This window comes from Parasteatoda tepidariorum, chromosome 12 (genome assembly GCF_982258835.1).
Source record: "Parasteatoda tepidariorum strain Cologne lab strain chromosome 12, Ptep-v5.0, whole genome shotgun sequence".
In the NCBI taxonomy this organism is placed as follows: Eukaryota; Metazoa; Arthropoda; class Arachnida; order Araneae; family Theridiidae; genus Parasteatoda; species Parasteatoda tepidariorum.
Window position 1 is genome coordinate 20,198,105 of NC_141766.1, and position 15,053 is coordinate 20,213,157.

The following is a 15,053-nucleotide window of genomic DNA, read 5'->3' on the forward strand; positions in this document are numbered from 1 at the left end:
TTAGGTTCTGTTTTAATTTCGTTTTATAAAATCAGCTAATGGAATTTTAAAATTTTGATTATAATTGCTGCATTTTTTGTGAAAATTTTTTTCGACAATCAAATCTAATAAATCAGTATCAAACAGAAGAAAAAAATAATCCACATCCTTAAAACTATCTGGAATATTAATTTTGATTCCTCTGGCAGATATAAAAGGGTGCACAGTAGGCTTACAAATATTGTTTGAATTCTGGAATTCCACATCTTTCCATAAAAAGGATTTTCCTCCGTTTGTTGCAATTGAGAAATTATTTTCTTCTGCTTGGGAGAGTACACTGGTGTCATGCGCAAAAAACCTATCATGCCTAATATCTTCTAAATTTTCTTCTATTTCTATTTCACAATCAGAGTCACTATCAGCACAATCATCAGAGCTGATTTCATCCCAGCGAGCAACAAGGATCTCGATTTCTTCTTGAGTCAAATACTTCCTTTTAGGCATGATATTTAAAAAATTTAAGATAAAGGTAATAACCTTAAATCATAAAAAAACAAAAACAAATTTAACAAATTAAATAAAAATATTATGAAGTAAAAACATAATTTTTAAACTTTACATGAATACACAAAGAAAAAATAAATATAGATATATATATATATATATATAAGCGAAAATTCACGCACTTGAAAAAAGGAGCATATCGAACAATCCGAACTAAAAGTTGGAATGTAGAGTAAATGTTTCTACCACTTGGTAAGGGATCATAGAGATCATAGGTTTCTGGTGCTCTTCGAGTTATGCAAAAGCGCGGGAAATCTTCTTCGGTGGTATCATTGGTTTCAGCGTAAAAATGTGGGGGTAAAAAGACATTTCACATACCGACTTCTTATAAAAAGTCCTATCTTCTTATTTACACACATTCCATCCATTAGCACGTATGACGCTTTTTCCACTTTTTATTGCTTTGTTTTCAAGCTTATCAACATATAGCACATATCACACAAAAGCAATTTTTAAATATCTATAAATATTTATACTTAAAATCAATTAGTTAATTAAATGAAAATGATGAAAACAATTTGTTTTCTGTTCTGCTATTATTGCAATTCTTTATTTGCAACTTTTTCCTCAAAACAAAATTTGAATTATTAAGTCGAAATTTAAAATTTAATACAAATATTTAAATAATTTTTAAAATTAATTGTCTCTATAATTGTTGCTATCTAATATATAATATACTCAAATTAATGTTTGTAATTTTAGTTACTTTGTTAAACATTTTACGTTTAATTTCAATCAAATGTTTTTTTACAAGAAGACTTTCAACCACATATTAATTTTTAAACTATTTAAAATGCAACTAGTCATTGTTTAGACTGAGTCACTGTCCTCATAAGTCTGTTACCAGTGAAGCGATTTAAGTCATATCCGATGCAAGACAATTTAGGAAATTTAATTTGATATTAACTCTTTGACTTAATCATTTGATTTTCAACTTTTTCATCTATCGACTTATGAAAAATACCGGTCACTTCAATAAGTGATAAATAATTTTTCTCTTTATTAATCAGATTCATTTATTTATTATTGTTATTATTATTGATAATAATAATAAAAAAGCGAGGTAAAAGATTATAAATCGGCCCTTACTCCCGGCTAATTTGAAAGATCCTCTCTAGCAAAAATCAAGGTCATTTCGATTGAAAATTATGTTATCAAATGAATTCTTTTATTTTATAAATTTTTAAGATTTCAAATTATAAACTATTGTTAATTATTTAAAAATAATGATTCAGAATTTTTAAATTCATTTTCTAAATAGCATATAATAGTTTAAACCATTTCTATAAAAAAAAAAAAAAATTGTGTTAAGCGAACTCTAAATTTATAACACGTTTCTTAGCACCTTCGTCCCGTGAACTCTTGGTCAGAATCTAATATGCGTTCTAAAATTCTAACAATATTTTTCTTCAACTTCCTTTATATATTTTTGAAATAGTTCTTAAAACGCGAAAACTCATATATATTTCAGTTGATATGCTTCAGTTGCAAATGATTAGCATATAACAATAGGGTTCATTTCTTTTATTTTGTTGCAAATTTCATGAAAAGCAAGCACTTTATTGAAACTGCGTTACATATGTAATATTTTTTTTAAAATTTTTTAAATATTTAAAAAAATATTTAAAAATATTATTCGCAATTGACTTCAACTTACTTAGCAACTAATAGATTTATGGAATTTTAATGTTCAAAACTTTAGCTTCGCACTTATAAAAAGATTCAAAACTGAGATACCAAAAGAATTTATAGAAACTATATTTAAAAGGTGAACTGTGAGTAGAGTGAAGGAAAAAAACATGAAAGCGGCCACTAAAGTAAAATGGTTTCGTAAAAAAAGTTAAAAATAGCGTTTATGATTTCAATTTCGAAAACATAGAAAATATATTTTACATGTAAAATATTGTAAAATATTTATAATTTATTTATAATATTTAAAATATATATACATGTAAACTATTTATAATAAATAATATTGATATTTATAATAAACTAAATTAGAGCCGTGAAGGCTCAGGGGATAGAGCGTTCGCCTTCCAATGAGGTGAACAGGGGTTTGATTCCGGCTAAGGCTGGTCGATACGAATTCCGCATCCGACTTGCACCGACCACAGTGCTGACGATTTCCTCAGTGGTAGACGGATCATGGGTAAGAATCCCCTTGCAGTCAGTCTAACCGTGTGAGATTTTCGTAGTCTTCCTCTCCAAGCAACGCAAATGCGTTTTAGTTTCATCAGAAAGTCCTCCACGAAGGCAAATTTCTCCCAATACTTGATCCAGGAGTTCTCTTGTCCAAATGACAAGTCTACGGAATTGAACATTAGTAGACGTAAACCCAAAAATTGGGTCAGCTGTTCAACGACGGTTATAAAATAAAATAAAATTAACTAAATTAAGATCACGAAAAAGAACTCTTTGTGCACATAAAAATTGGTTCAAAGAAAAATCGATTTTACTCGCAAACAAAAATGGTTTTTCCTCATTTTGAACCAATTTCAATGCGTAGTAACTATCAGGAAGAACAGATTTCACACTTAAAACATAGTAACCCTCAAATTGCAAGAGAGGACGATCTATCCGTTATTTATGTGAAAAATGGATATAAACTGAGCTTTCTTCTTTGGTCCTCAAAATTTCCGATGATTTTTAACTCATTAAAAGAGTGTTTAGGATCACTGTACACCTCATTAGCTTTTTATTTTTTGAGTAAACTTACAAATAAACCAATCGTTTTAATATGGCATCAAATAGCTTATAAAAAATAGATATAACTTTAAAAACTGATATAAATATCTCCAGCGAAATCAAACTGAAATTTTCAAAAACTGAATTACCTGTTGAAAAAGTATTCCAAAAAACAAAGGTTTTCTTAGCTATTATTCAAATGAGTAATAATATTATTATATATTAAACAGTGAAATGTTTCATAATAATACGTTGAAAGTATGGATGTAAAACAGTGAGCAATGACATACCACAATTACAATAATTTTAAGTTAAATATATGATGAAAAATGTTTGATGGAACGAAAAAAAAAACTCTTTAAATAACATTCAATATAAATTAAAAAAATACGATAAAATTACTCAGAGGATGGAGATTTTAATTGTTAATATAGTTTAGAACAGAATATAGATATTGACTTTGTAATCATTAGTTTTCTTTATTTTTATTTGACATAAACAGCATATATATATATATATATATATATATATATATATATATATATATATATATATATATATATATATATATATATATATATATATATATATATATATATATATATATATATATATATATATATATATATATATATATATATATATATATATATATATATATATATATATATATATATATATATATATATATATATATATATATATATATATATATATATATATATATATATATATGCGTGCATAATTTTTTTTATATCTAGAGTAATGAAAAGTTTTCTAAAACTGTGATTAGGTTTATTTGTTTTTAGAATTTAAAACAATAAAATGAGAAAATTGTGACACACACTGATTCTGACTGTTCGGAAAACACTATAAATAGTCAACATGTGACATTTGGAATGTAGTTTTTTACGCTGAATTGAATAAAACCACCAAAGAAGTTTTCCCGCGCTTTTTTAGTTGACAAAAAAAGGGAATTCTCCACCAGTGGTATTTCTATTACCCTAACCGGGGTGGTGTAAAAGACAGCAAATGGTGTTTAGAATAACAGAGGGGGAATAAAACTCTCGGGGATGTTTAACACCCATCATTTGACTTGTTTTAGGGATTAGCGGTTCCCTTTCTTGAATTCATCCCCCAGTCTCAAAAAGAGCCCACCAGAGGATCTCGATTTCTTATTTTGGCGCCCACGTGAAAAGGTTAACCCCTTTTCTTTGTTTATCCTGCAACCGCTGTTCCATACCTTCCGACTCCAAGGAGTGTCACGCATGATCATGCGTGTGTATTACAATTGTTGAATGGTTATTTGCTTTGTATTGTATGTATGTACACATCAAATTTCATTAAAATCGGTCCAGTAGTTCTGGTGATAATCAGCCAAGTCTGCTAATTCTCTTCATTTTTTGCACCAGTTTAATAGGAGGTGGATTTTCGCGAATTCTTGGCTATATAAACAAGCCGCACTAAAGCTCCAAACAATATCCCAAACATAATTCTGAATGCCAACGTAAATTAAATCAGTCTGAAACACAATAATGTTTCTGATTCGTTCAAACAAAATCTTGATATTTATTTTGCCGGTTTATTTTGCATTTTGACACAACAATTTGCTTTGAAGCAGCGCCTCCATTTTATATTAAATGTAATAAGGTACTCACTACAAAGGCCTTCATAATCAGAACGAACGCCAATCATCTCACATTCTCTACCACAGCAAGTATTATCTGGACACTGACTGCACGGCGAACCAATTTTGTACATATCTTGCATGTACAAGTTTCCCCTGAAAAAAAAATTAAAGGCTATAATCAAAAACCATTTAACACGGTTGCATATCAAACAAACAACTTCATGATGATGTTGTATATAGGACCTTTGACCACATTTCAAATTATTTTCTGTCCATGACACGACACCAACCAACTCGCACTTTTACTAAACCGTCAGAATGTCACTTTTTTCATGTCAGGTAGGCGTTTAGAATATCATAAGTTTTTCGAATTATCTTTAATACATTAACTATACTAGTTATCAGCGAAATTTGCTGTTAAGTTAAATGTATTAATATATTAAATACCAGTCAAATGTCAAATATATTAAATACCAGTAGTCATTTTCTATATCAGCGATGCGTACGCTGTGCAAAATAAATAAAAATGGAATGACTGACCATAGAAATGCTAATTAATTAGTGTAGACAATATTTTAAGTTCATTCTACAACGTACACACTTTCTCTGAAAAAAAATCTTTTTTTAGACGAGTTTAGATTCTTGACTATCAAATTATAGGAAATCATGAAAATATAACTCCATCTGTCTAGAGAATGAAAAACATGAAAACATAGTCAGGTTAGAGAGGTTAGATAGAGTGGTTTGATGTTTGGGGCTTTTAATGTTAATTTTGCTTTCTCCGTATTTAGTTATGTTTCGGGCACCAATTTGCACACAATTATAAAATTCCATATTTTTGCCCACAGTTGTAAAATTTATTTATCCAAAAATAATTCCGCGTCAAAATAATTCACAATAATTATTTATTATTTTTTATTATCTATTATTTACTATCTATTTATTATCTATTATTTTTATCATTTTAAACAAAGAAATTTTAACAAAAATCTAAAACTCAAGCATCATTGAACGAATAACTGTTGAGTTAAAGAATTGAAAAAAAGCCAAATTTCTAAATTTTACTTCCTCTAAAACTATTCGACTGACACCTTTTAAATTTCGTTTTTTTTGTCATTTAAAATTATTTAGCTTAGAATTTTACAAAAAGTTACATACCTTGAGGGTAACAGACCCAAGTGACAGCCATTAAAATAAATAAATATATAAAAATATTTATTCAGAGAAAGTACGTTTTTGTGTTTGCTTTGTGGTCTCTAATTTTCTTATCGTACATAAAATATAAATAATTTGTTGTATTAAATCCGACCATGCTCTTTGCATATGGTAAACTTTGTATACTTATTCTTCCTTAATGCACAGCTGAAGGTTTTCGACAAGAGAAACGACGGCTGTTTATAAGGTGCCGTAAACGCTCAGTTATTAAAAAAAAAAAAAAAAAAAATGGTGGGATATTGAATTCAATTGATAAAACAACTATGAGCTTCCCAGATGTTGCAAAATCAGCAATATGCTTTCGCTTCTGTTTTTCAATCAATCTGATGAAGATTGCAGAACTTAAATAGTGACCAATAGTGAAAACTAAGTATACTAAGTATTTTCCTTAATGCACAACTTCAGGAGGAACAAGATACAGGGCTGGAGGGGGGAAAGCCAGTTAGGGGGGGGGGGTGAACGAGATTTAATGTTCACTAAATTATTGAGTTCCTCTTTCTTTCTTTTTTCTTAAATATAATTTGTTTTAAAAATATGTTTACATATTTTTTTATTTTGTATTCTTAGATTAACTTTTTCTATGTTTAAATGTTCTTTATGTAAAAATTTTACTTAAGCTTCATACCAATATTCCCAAAGACGTAGCCTGGCAAAAACAAAGGGAAGCGTGACCTTAGAGAATGACCATATGGACTTTGGTCACTTTTAATTTACTCTTGTATAAATTTTTTTCTTCAATTTAATGTGTTATGTCATGTTAGTTTTATGAAAATAGGTAGGATTTTTGCTTTGGAATTTAGGTAAGCAATCAGAATTTTTTTTCTCTTAATTTAATTAACTTTTTAATCAAAAAGAAAATCATAAATGAATGATTTTTTAGCGCTGTGTCTTAATGTGTCATTCATTTTTGAACAATATTTAGCCTTTTTTTTTGCTCACTGTATATGCTTTCCTATATGTCAAATGGGCTCTTAATATAATGTGAATATTTTGGATTACACCTTAATATTTTATTTTGAAAATACTTTTATTTCGCAACAACTCAACTTTTTCAATCCAATCCAACTCAAGTTTTTCACCCAAATTTCAGTGAATTTTTTGAGGGGAATATTTAGAAATAAGACGGAAAGGTTAAATAACAGCAATAAACGTTGAAAAATGGTAATTAAGAAATGGTAAAATTAGTAAACCATATTTCTTTAATGAATTTAGTTATCTCATATTGATTTGAAAAGCGTGATGGAAAGTTCTATTGCAGTTTTTTAAAAATGCATAGGTTCTTCATAATTTATTCAATAAAGTGTAATTAAAAAAAATTACATTTCTTAAACAAAAACTTTCCAATTCTTTCGTATTGGAATTTTACTTTAATAATTTTCTTAAGGCAACTAAAATATAAGTAAATAATGACTCTAGATCGGATCTAAATGCAATTTTAGTTCTCAAAAACGTTAAAAAAATATTATTTAAAAAAAGTCTTAACTTTCGGAACTTTTAAATTTTTCCACAGTACCCTAGGGATCCGTGGAACGCTATTTGGAAACCACTGGTGTTTAGATTATTGTTACACATAAATTTTGGTATTACTTTATTACTCTTGATCAACTAACCGAACATGGTTTTACATACCGTAATGGCCTTCATCGACTTATGTATTAAATGTTTTAAAGAGTTATTACTAGAGCCCGGATTTTGATGACCTAAAAAATCTCAACTAATGCCCTTAAAAAGTGCAAAAAATGCCCTTAAAAAGTGCAAAAAATGCCCTTAAAAAGCGCAAAAAATGCCCTTAAAAAGGGCAAAAAATGCCCTTAAAGATGCAAAAATTGCGCAAAAAATTTAAATAATTGCAAAAATATTGAATTAAAAAAATGTTTTGCTCTTTAAAATTATTATGACTCATTTAAAAAATATAAAGCAAGGCAATACTTGTTCTACGTTCATTAAAGTTTAAAAAATATGTTTTATATCCTAAAATAACAAAAAAAAGGAAAATATATTGACACCAAAATATTTTTATTTTGTATAGAAACTTTAATGGATATAACAAATTCCATCTCATAATATTACTAAATATCAGAATTACAATGGATTATTAAATGTTTTTTGATAATTTGAAATGTAAACGAGCGTCTCTTGTCTGAAAGTAAATTTTCATTCCTGCAGAAGCTTCTTTCAACGTCTACTGATGTTATAGGTGCGTACTTGGAAAAGACGGTCTCACTTACTGACAATTCTTCTTCAATTTGAAAAGATTTTGCTTCACTTGTTAATATCCTATAGATTTTCTTCATTGTTTGGAAGCCAGTGTAATAATGAAAATTGATAAAAAATTATAAACATTGGAAAAAATTAACAAAAAACTTTAAAAAATGCATTAAAATGCAAAATATGCCCTACAATTTAAAGAAAAATGCCCTATAAATCTAAAAAAATGCTCTAAAAGACGAAAAATGTCCAAAAATGCAAAAAATGCAAAAAAATGCAAATGTCATCAAAATCCGGGCCTTAGTTATTACCAAGCATTTTTTTTAAATACAAAGCAACATAATTAAGTAAAAGGTACTTTACATGTCCTGTTTTAGGACCTTGATAATAAGCATGTAAAATAATTTTATTCAATAAATATAACTGAAGATATATGAAAAATGCATGGTATTTTAAAAACGCATAGTATAGATAAAATTCTAAACATTCTGCAAATTTGCCAGGAAAAGTATTCACAAAACTTTTTTGGGGAGTGTTACCAATATTCAAGAACCTCTATTTATGTTTTAAGTGATTGGTGATTTCGAGTGTAATTAATAAACAACTGATCAAAATATTTTCTATACACACTAAAATTTCATTAAGGGCGGGATTGCCTGGTTGGTAGGGCGTTGGGACCATGTCTAAGAGGTCGTGAGTTCGATCCCCTTGATCCGAAAACTCCCCATGCTGTAAATGGTGACTGAGGCACGTTAAATCTGTCGGGTCACAAAGTTCTCCAAGTTCCCATAACAATACCTCTGGAGGTACTGAATTGGAGATGGGTCGTTCTCTGGGTTAGGTCAAAATTACGATCTGTGGATGCATGAGGAGGTCCGTCTTTAAAAACGGGCTGTGACTTGTGTTTGCGGTTGATTAAGACGTATTCTTGGCCATAGATGGCACCACTGAAAAGCAAGAAACGCACCCTCTGTCTTAAATTCACTGGTTTTCACAAAGCAGGCTTGCTGATATTAGCAAGTGGCATTAGAAATAACAACACATTTGAGTGGATTAGTTTGTTTTATAATTACCTAAACGTATAAGAAATGTTAGTTGATACGAAAAAAAACATTTGAAAAATTCCACGAATCAAACTTTTTGTTAGTAACTTAAAATTATATATTTTTTACACTCAGCATTTCTTAATAATATTATAATAAAACATTAAAAAAATGCATTCGAAACTTTAAAAATTTTTTTATTTGAAACAAAAGTTCCCTTTAAAAGTTTCCTTTAAAAGCGCCCTTTGACAAGATATCACCATGTTACGGATTAAGCCTACGACACGGATAATAAAATATATAAAACATTCACATTATTGAATGAATAAATGATTATTTTTATAGATATTGATAGTAAAATAGTTTTTAAAACAACACAGAAAAATAATAAAACTTAGCAGCAAAATACATACCGTTTTTTGCTATTCCAATACTGGCGTTTATCTTCATACGCAGAAGGCACCAGTTTCATCCTTTTAAAAAGTTTAGTTCACGAACGAATTTAGCTCTCATATGAAATGTAGAGGCATGTTGTTTACAATTAATTCTTAAAAGATATTTAATTTTGACTCTATGCATTTTCCTACAAATATGAATTACTATGGTCACTTAAATATTTTGAATTACTATGTTAACTTAAATATTTTTCTTCAAGTTTATCGCTAATTTAGCTCCTTATGAAATAAGTTAACTAACAGGAATAAATTATATGAAATCGCGTTATAGATAGATGTCGTACAATTATTGTATTCAAGTTGTCACAAATGCTTTGATATCCTTCGACGTTCACAATGTCGATCGATATTAATCAGTATCTAACAATTTCCCTGTGTCACTTGCAGGGCCGGATTAACCTATAGGCACACTAGGCAAGTGCCTAGGGCCTACGAAATTCAGGGGCCTACGAAAAACTTGGGAGAAAAAAATTTGTTGGCAAAAATAATTCAGCTTTAAAAACAACAAGTGTATTTTGCACAAAATTATGAAGATACAAATAAAAAATATCATATTTTTCGGTAATAAATTATTTTGCAGAATCTTATGATCGAATATATTACTTTTTTGCGATTTTTGGATTCAACGAAATCTTGTATTATGCTGTCGAAGGCCTACGAAATGCCTAGGGCCTACGAATGCCTAGGGTCTACGAAAGGTATAATCCGGGTCTGGTCACTTGGGACACTTGATTTGAATTTAAGGCGATCTTTTCCATGGCATTTCGTTATGGCAGATATCAAATATGCCATAATTGGTTCTGATTTTCTCAATCATTTCGAGATGATCATTGAACTTAAACGAAAGCGCTTTATAGTTCCAGAAACGAAACTGTCAACTAAAGGTTTTACGGGACAAGGTTTACAAATTAAGACTTAATTTCGAAATACAGTTATATTTTAAAAGAATTTCCTAATCTAAGAAGAACACGAGAATTTCATGAAAAAATTAAATACAAAACATCACATAGTGCATGGACGCGTACCTCCAGTGCATGCACGCGTACGTACGAAAAAAAAATTTAAAAAAAATAAAGACTCCCTTTACAATTAGATCAAGGTCACAATCAGATCAAATTGATATTTTAATAAGGTATTACAAAATAGAAATTTCGGATCCTGCATTCTACTAATAACTTTTCAACACGTTTGCTTTCATTGTAAATCCAGGCGACGTTTCTATCATTTTCTTTAAAAAAATTTCTTTAAGCAGTTATTCTATTTATTTTCTCCTGGTTACCAACTCTGATATTATTCAGACACACGAAATTTAAATCGCGCATTAGAATAGGCATTTTTTTGACGTGACGATATTGACGTTATCTTTGAGATGCAACTGATTTTCACGTGGTTATTAAATCTCGATGTTTCCATATGATATTATTATGACAAGAGAAATTCGAAACATGAAAATTCGCGCATTTGAATAATTACTTTTTGAAACACCCGATAGCGCTGAATCCATGCAGTGTTTCGATCTTTTTATCGGCAGTCATTGCTGTAGACTGTCACATCATTATTTAAAATACAGATATAATCGCGATATATTTCATATGTTCTTGATATACTCCACAGATATCTTTATATATTTCACGGGAAATTTGAATTACGCATCTGAGTATTCGTGATGATTTTATCGATTTTTCTGTAGCTTTCAATTCTGATTTTCGCATAGTTTTTGAAATCTGGATATTTTTAATACTATTCATTACATTTATACATACTATTATTACAACACGCTGACTTCGAAACGTGCATTTGAATTATGTGGTTTAATCGTAAATATACGTGATTCTATCAAACTTTTCCCAAAAAAACACTTTTTTGTTTCAAAAAATAAATTAATTAATAAATAAAAATAAGTAAATAAAGCAATACGTAATTTGTTTTCAAAAAAGGTGCGAAACTATATATATTCTTTTAAGGAAAAAAAAATTATTTAAATTTGCTTTTCCTCCCCCTTAAATGTTACTTTTGAATAAAATATGGATTATTATTCATCTTCGATGAACAAGATTGGTTTGTTTAGAAGTGAAACTATCTAATCATAAACTTCTAAAATATTTCATATAAATTCTTCTTCTAGCAAGCACATTTTTGTATTATTAAATAAAATAAAAACTTTTTTTCATCAAAAATAAGGGTTCTGATATAATCCAATTTTTTTACAATACGATCGATTAAAACAATTTTAAGTTGGGTACTTCTTTCTCTTCAAATAAATGATAAAGCATATTTGATCATGAAAAATATCTTAAAATTTTAGTCAGGAATGTTTCTTTTTTAACTGGTAATCAAAATCTGTATTTTGTTTTAATTTTAAAAATACATAAAATGAAGCTTCGTTTAACTTACGTTGGTCCATAATTGCAGGTGTATAATTCAACATATTGAAACCTTGGATCGTTAGAGTAACTGTGAACAGTATATCCACATCCAACCTTCCACGTCGTAGCCCACATTGCCTAAAATATCAAAACATTTCATAGTTAATTTTTTATGATGTTATACAATTTTTTTAAAAAAATGTTATAATTATTTTGAACTTCACTTAAATTAATTTATAATTAATTTTTTAAGCATGTTTAGTTTACCTCGTCAACTTCTCTTGATAGAATATTTGAAATTCTTAGCATGTTGAACCTAAATATTATTCAAACTTTCACTAAACTTACTAAGGTGCTTAGTTGAGCCATATTATCCACTGTTAGAGTTTTCATTCGAATATTACGATAAAATAACCAACTGCAGTCTGTCCTCCTAATTACCCGTAAGGCTTACGCTCGGGGACATTTAATTACTTTTACGGTTGTAAAACCGTTTACAACTGGTATGGTTAAAAGTAAATGCAAAACCATACGGTTTTGTAACTATTTACAACTAACATGGTTTCAAAACCTTAAAACCAAACTTTTGCTGGATACATACTTCAAAACAGAATTCGTAAGGCCCTTAAGAAACTGTAATAGTGGCAGCAAAGCTAAGAGGATAAATGTATTTTATTGCAGTTATGTTCACCGCAGTATTAATTATCAATTTCAATAAATAACTTCAAATATCTGGTAACCAAACCTTAAGTTTCGAAATTTTAATTTTAAATTAAAAATTAACTTCTTTATTTCAAAATAGGTGTCATGGTATTTTAAATGTCTTAAGAGCCACATGAACCCCGTTGAAATAATAATTGCTTCTTTCAGAATAATATTCTCATCAAAAAAATCCAAAGATCCAATCATGGGCTTCAAAAAATATCAAGAAAAAAACGCCCATTCTTAAGACTCGCATGACGTGAATTAAGGGGAAAAAAAAAAAACGTATGACGCAGAAATGTGAAGTTGCCAAGGAGAAAACATAAAAAGTGGAAATATAACTGGAGAAACCGCTGTACCCCAAGAGTGAAAAGTAGGATAAAAAAATTCAACAAAACTAGAAAAACCGCAATAGCCGGAAAACACAAATCAGGGCAAAATGCATTTCCACGTGCTATAGAGAGATAGTGTGAAACAAATATCGTTAACAAGGGAATCGGCATCCATATGAATAAAACAAGATTGACGGGTACCAAGATGAGCTGATGTGGCAGGGATGGTTAGAATTTTGTCATTATCGAGACAAAATTTATCCCGAAGATGCAAAGAATGTGTAGCAATAGATTTATCGTATTCTTGAAAAAAGACTTATCTATTGTGTTCCTTTAACCTAAATTTTAAAACCCGTCTGGCTTATACAACATAGCCAAGGTAGCACTGGCAAGGAATTTAATCTCCGTTTCGCTCTCGGATACCACGGTTTCTCTATTTTTTTTCTCACTTTCATTTTACATTTTTTATTAGCAACCATGCATTTTTCATTTCAAATCACTTTAGTTTTTTTCGCTCGCGTCTGCCGAGTCTTAAAAAATGGTGCCTAATTTTGACATTTGCTTCAAACGTTGCCATTCTCAGAGGTCGCTAGATGCCCATGACACGTGACGTGAATTTTTGAGCACTCAAAACATCTTGACTTTTATTTTCATATTTTTCGAAGATAATGAAATTTTATCTTCCCACTTCAGTATGTAGGGATTATTGATTTAGTGACGCAGTATATTAAATTAAAATACTGAACGTGATATTAAAATTAGTTTTACGTAAGATAATGGTTAAGGCTCTTGGATTGAAAAAAATATATAATAATATATAATTCATCAAAACTTTTTAAAAAGAAATCAAAGCAGCACATTTTTATTTATTCATTTATCTTATTTTATTTTTCTCATTTTGTTTTGTTTTATTTATTTTTTAATAACTATCTGGCAGGTTTTTCTTCAATAAACATTTGACAATAATTTGAAAAAGAATTTCACTTTAAGGAAAAACCTAAATTAAAGTAATAAGAAAATTTATTAGTATATTATTAAAAAATATTATGCGTAGTAGCGCAAAGAAAAAGATTTTGAGAAATGTTAAGATTTAATTAAATAGTTGGTAAAATAGTTCTGTGAAACACGCGCGGACAGGTAATAAAAAAAATTATTTTAAGTCTAAGACTATCTTATAGATGTTGAGAAATTTTAAGATGCTTAAATATGTTGAGTACATATTCGTACTAATAATTATACAATATATATTTAAAAAAAACTGATAAATATATTATTCCAAATCTATGCATATGTACATTATTGAAATTGTATCAATTATTGAAAAATGCTTTTATGAAACTCGACATTCATTGAACAAAATGTTTTTAATTCAATGAAATGTTTTATTCAAATTTCTTTACTAATTGTTATTACGAATTTCTGAACGAAAAATTATGAATAAATATTTAGGCGACTAAAAAAGAAACATTATAGTCAATAATAATAAAAAAGGATTAGCAATCGGCTATTAGCGAAAAAAAATAAAGGAAATTTTACGCTACGCGTGAGCAAGTCAAGTTCCTCGTAAGTTAGCCACATTTAAATATAAGTAGCTCCATTCAAATATTTCTTCATTGTCGCCAAATTATTTTTTTGAAAATTAAATAATTTTGATTTTTCTCTGCTTCTACTAAATAAAAACAGTTGAAACTTTAGATTTTTCCGTAGAAAAATAAGTAGATTAAAATGATTAAAAAAAAAAAAAAGTCTATGCCTCATAATTCAAAGATTTCTTCATCCACAATTAAATAAAATAATAATCGATAATTATTATATATATATATATATATATATATATATATATATATATATATATATATATATATATATATATA

General features: G+C 28.6%; 1 protein-coding gene and 1 long non-coding RNA gene across 3 annotated transcripts in view; one reads left to right on the forward strand and one right to left on the reverse strand.

The window, feature by feature from the left end:
• The window catches only part of LOC107447769 (uncharacterized), a 189,943-nt gene that overhangs the window by 129,754 nt on the left and 45,136 nt on the right, over window positions 1–15,053 (forward strand). The window lies entirely within an intron of this gene.
• Window positions 1–15,053, reverse strand: part of LOC107447768 (cysteine-rich venom protein AnHyalC) — a 163,317-nt gene that overhangs the window by 61,750 nt on the left and 86,514 nt on the right. For both annotated transcript variants that reach the window (XM_016062772.5, XM_016062770.4), the window contains exons 5-6: window positions 12,174–12,283; window positions 4,887–5,011 (exon numbers count right to left, since the gene is read on the reverse strand). In XM_016062772.5, the coding sequence (XP_015918258.1) occupies window positions 4,887–5,011; window positions 12,174–12,283 (235 nt within the window). The remainder of the gene's footprint in view (window positions 1–4,886; window positions 5,012–12,173; window positions 12,284–15,053) is intronic.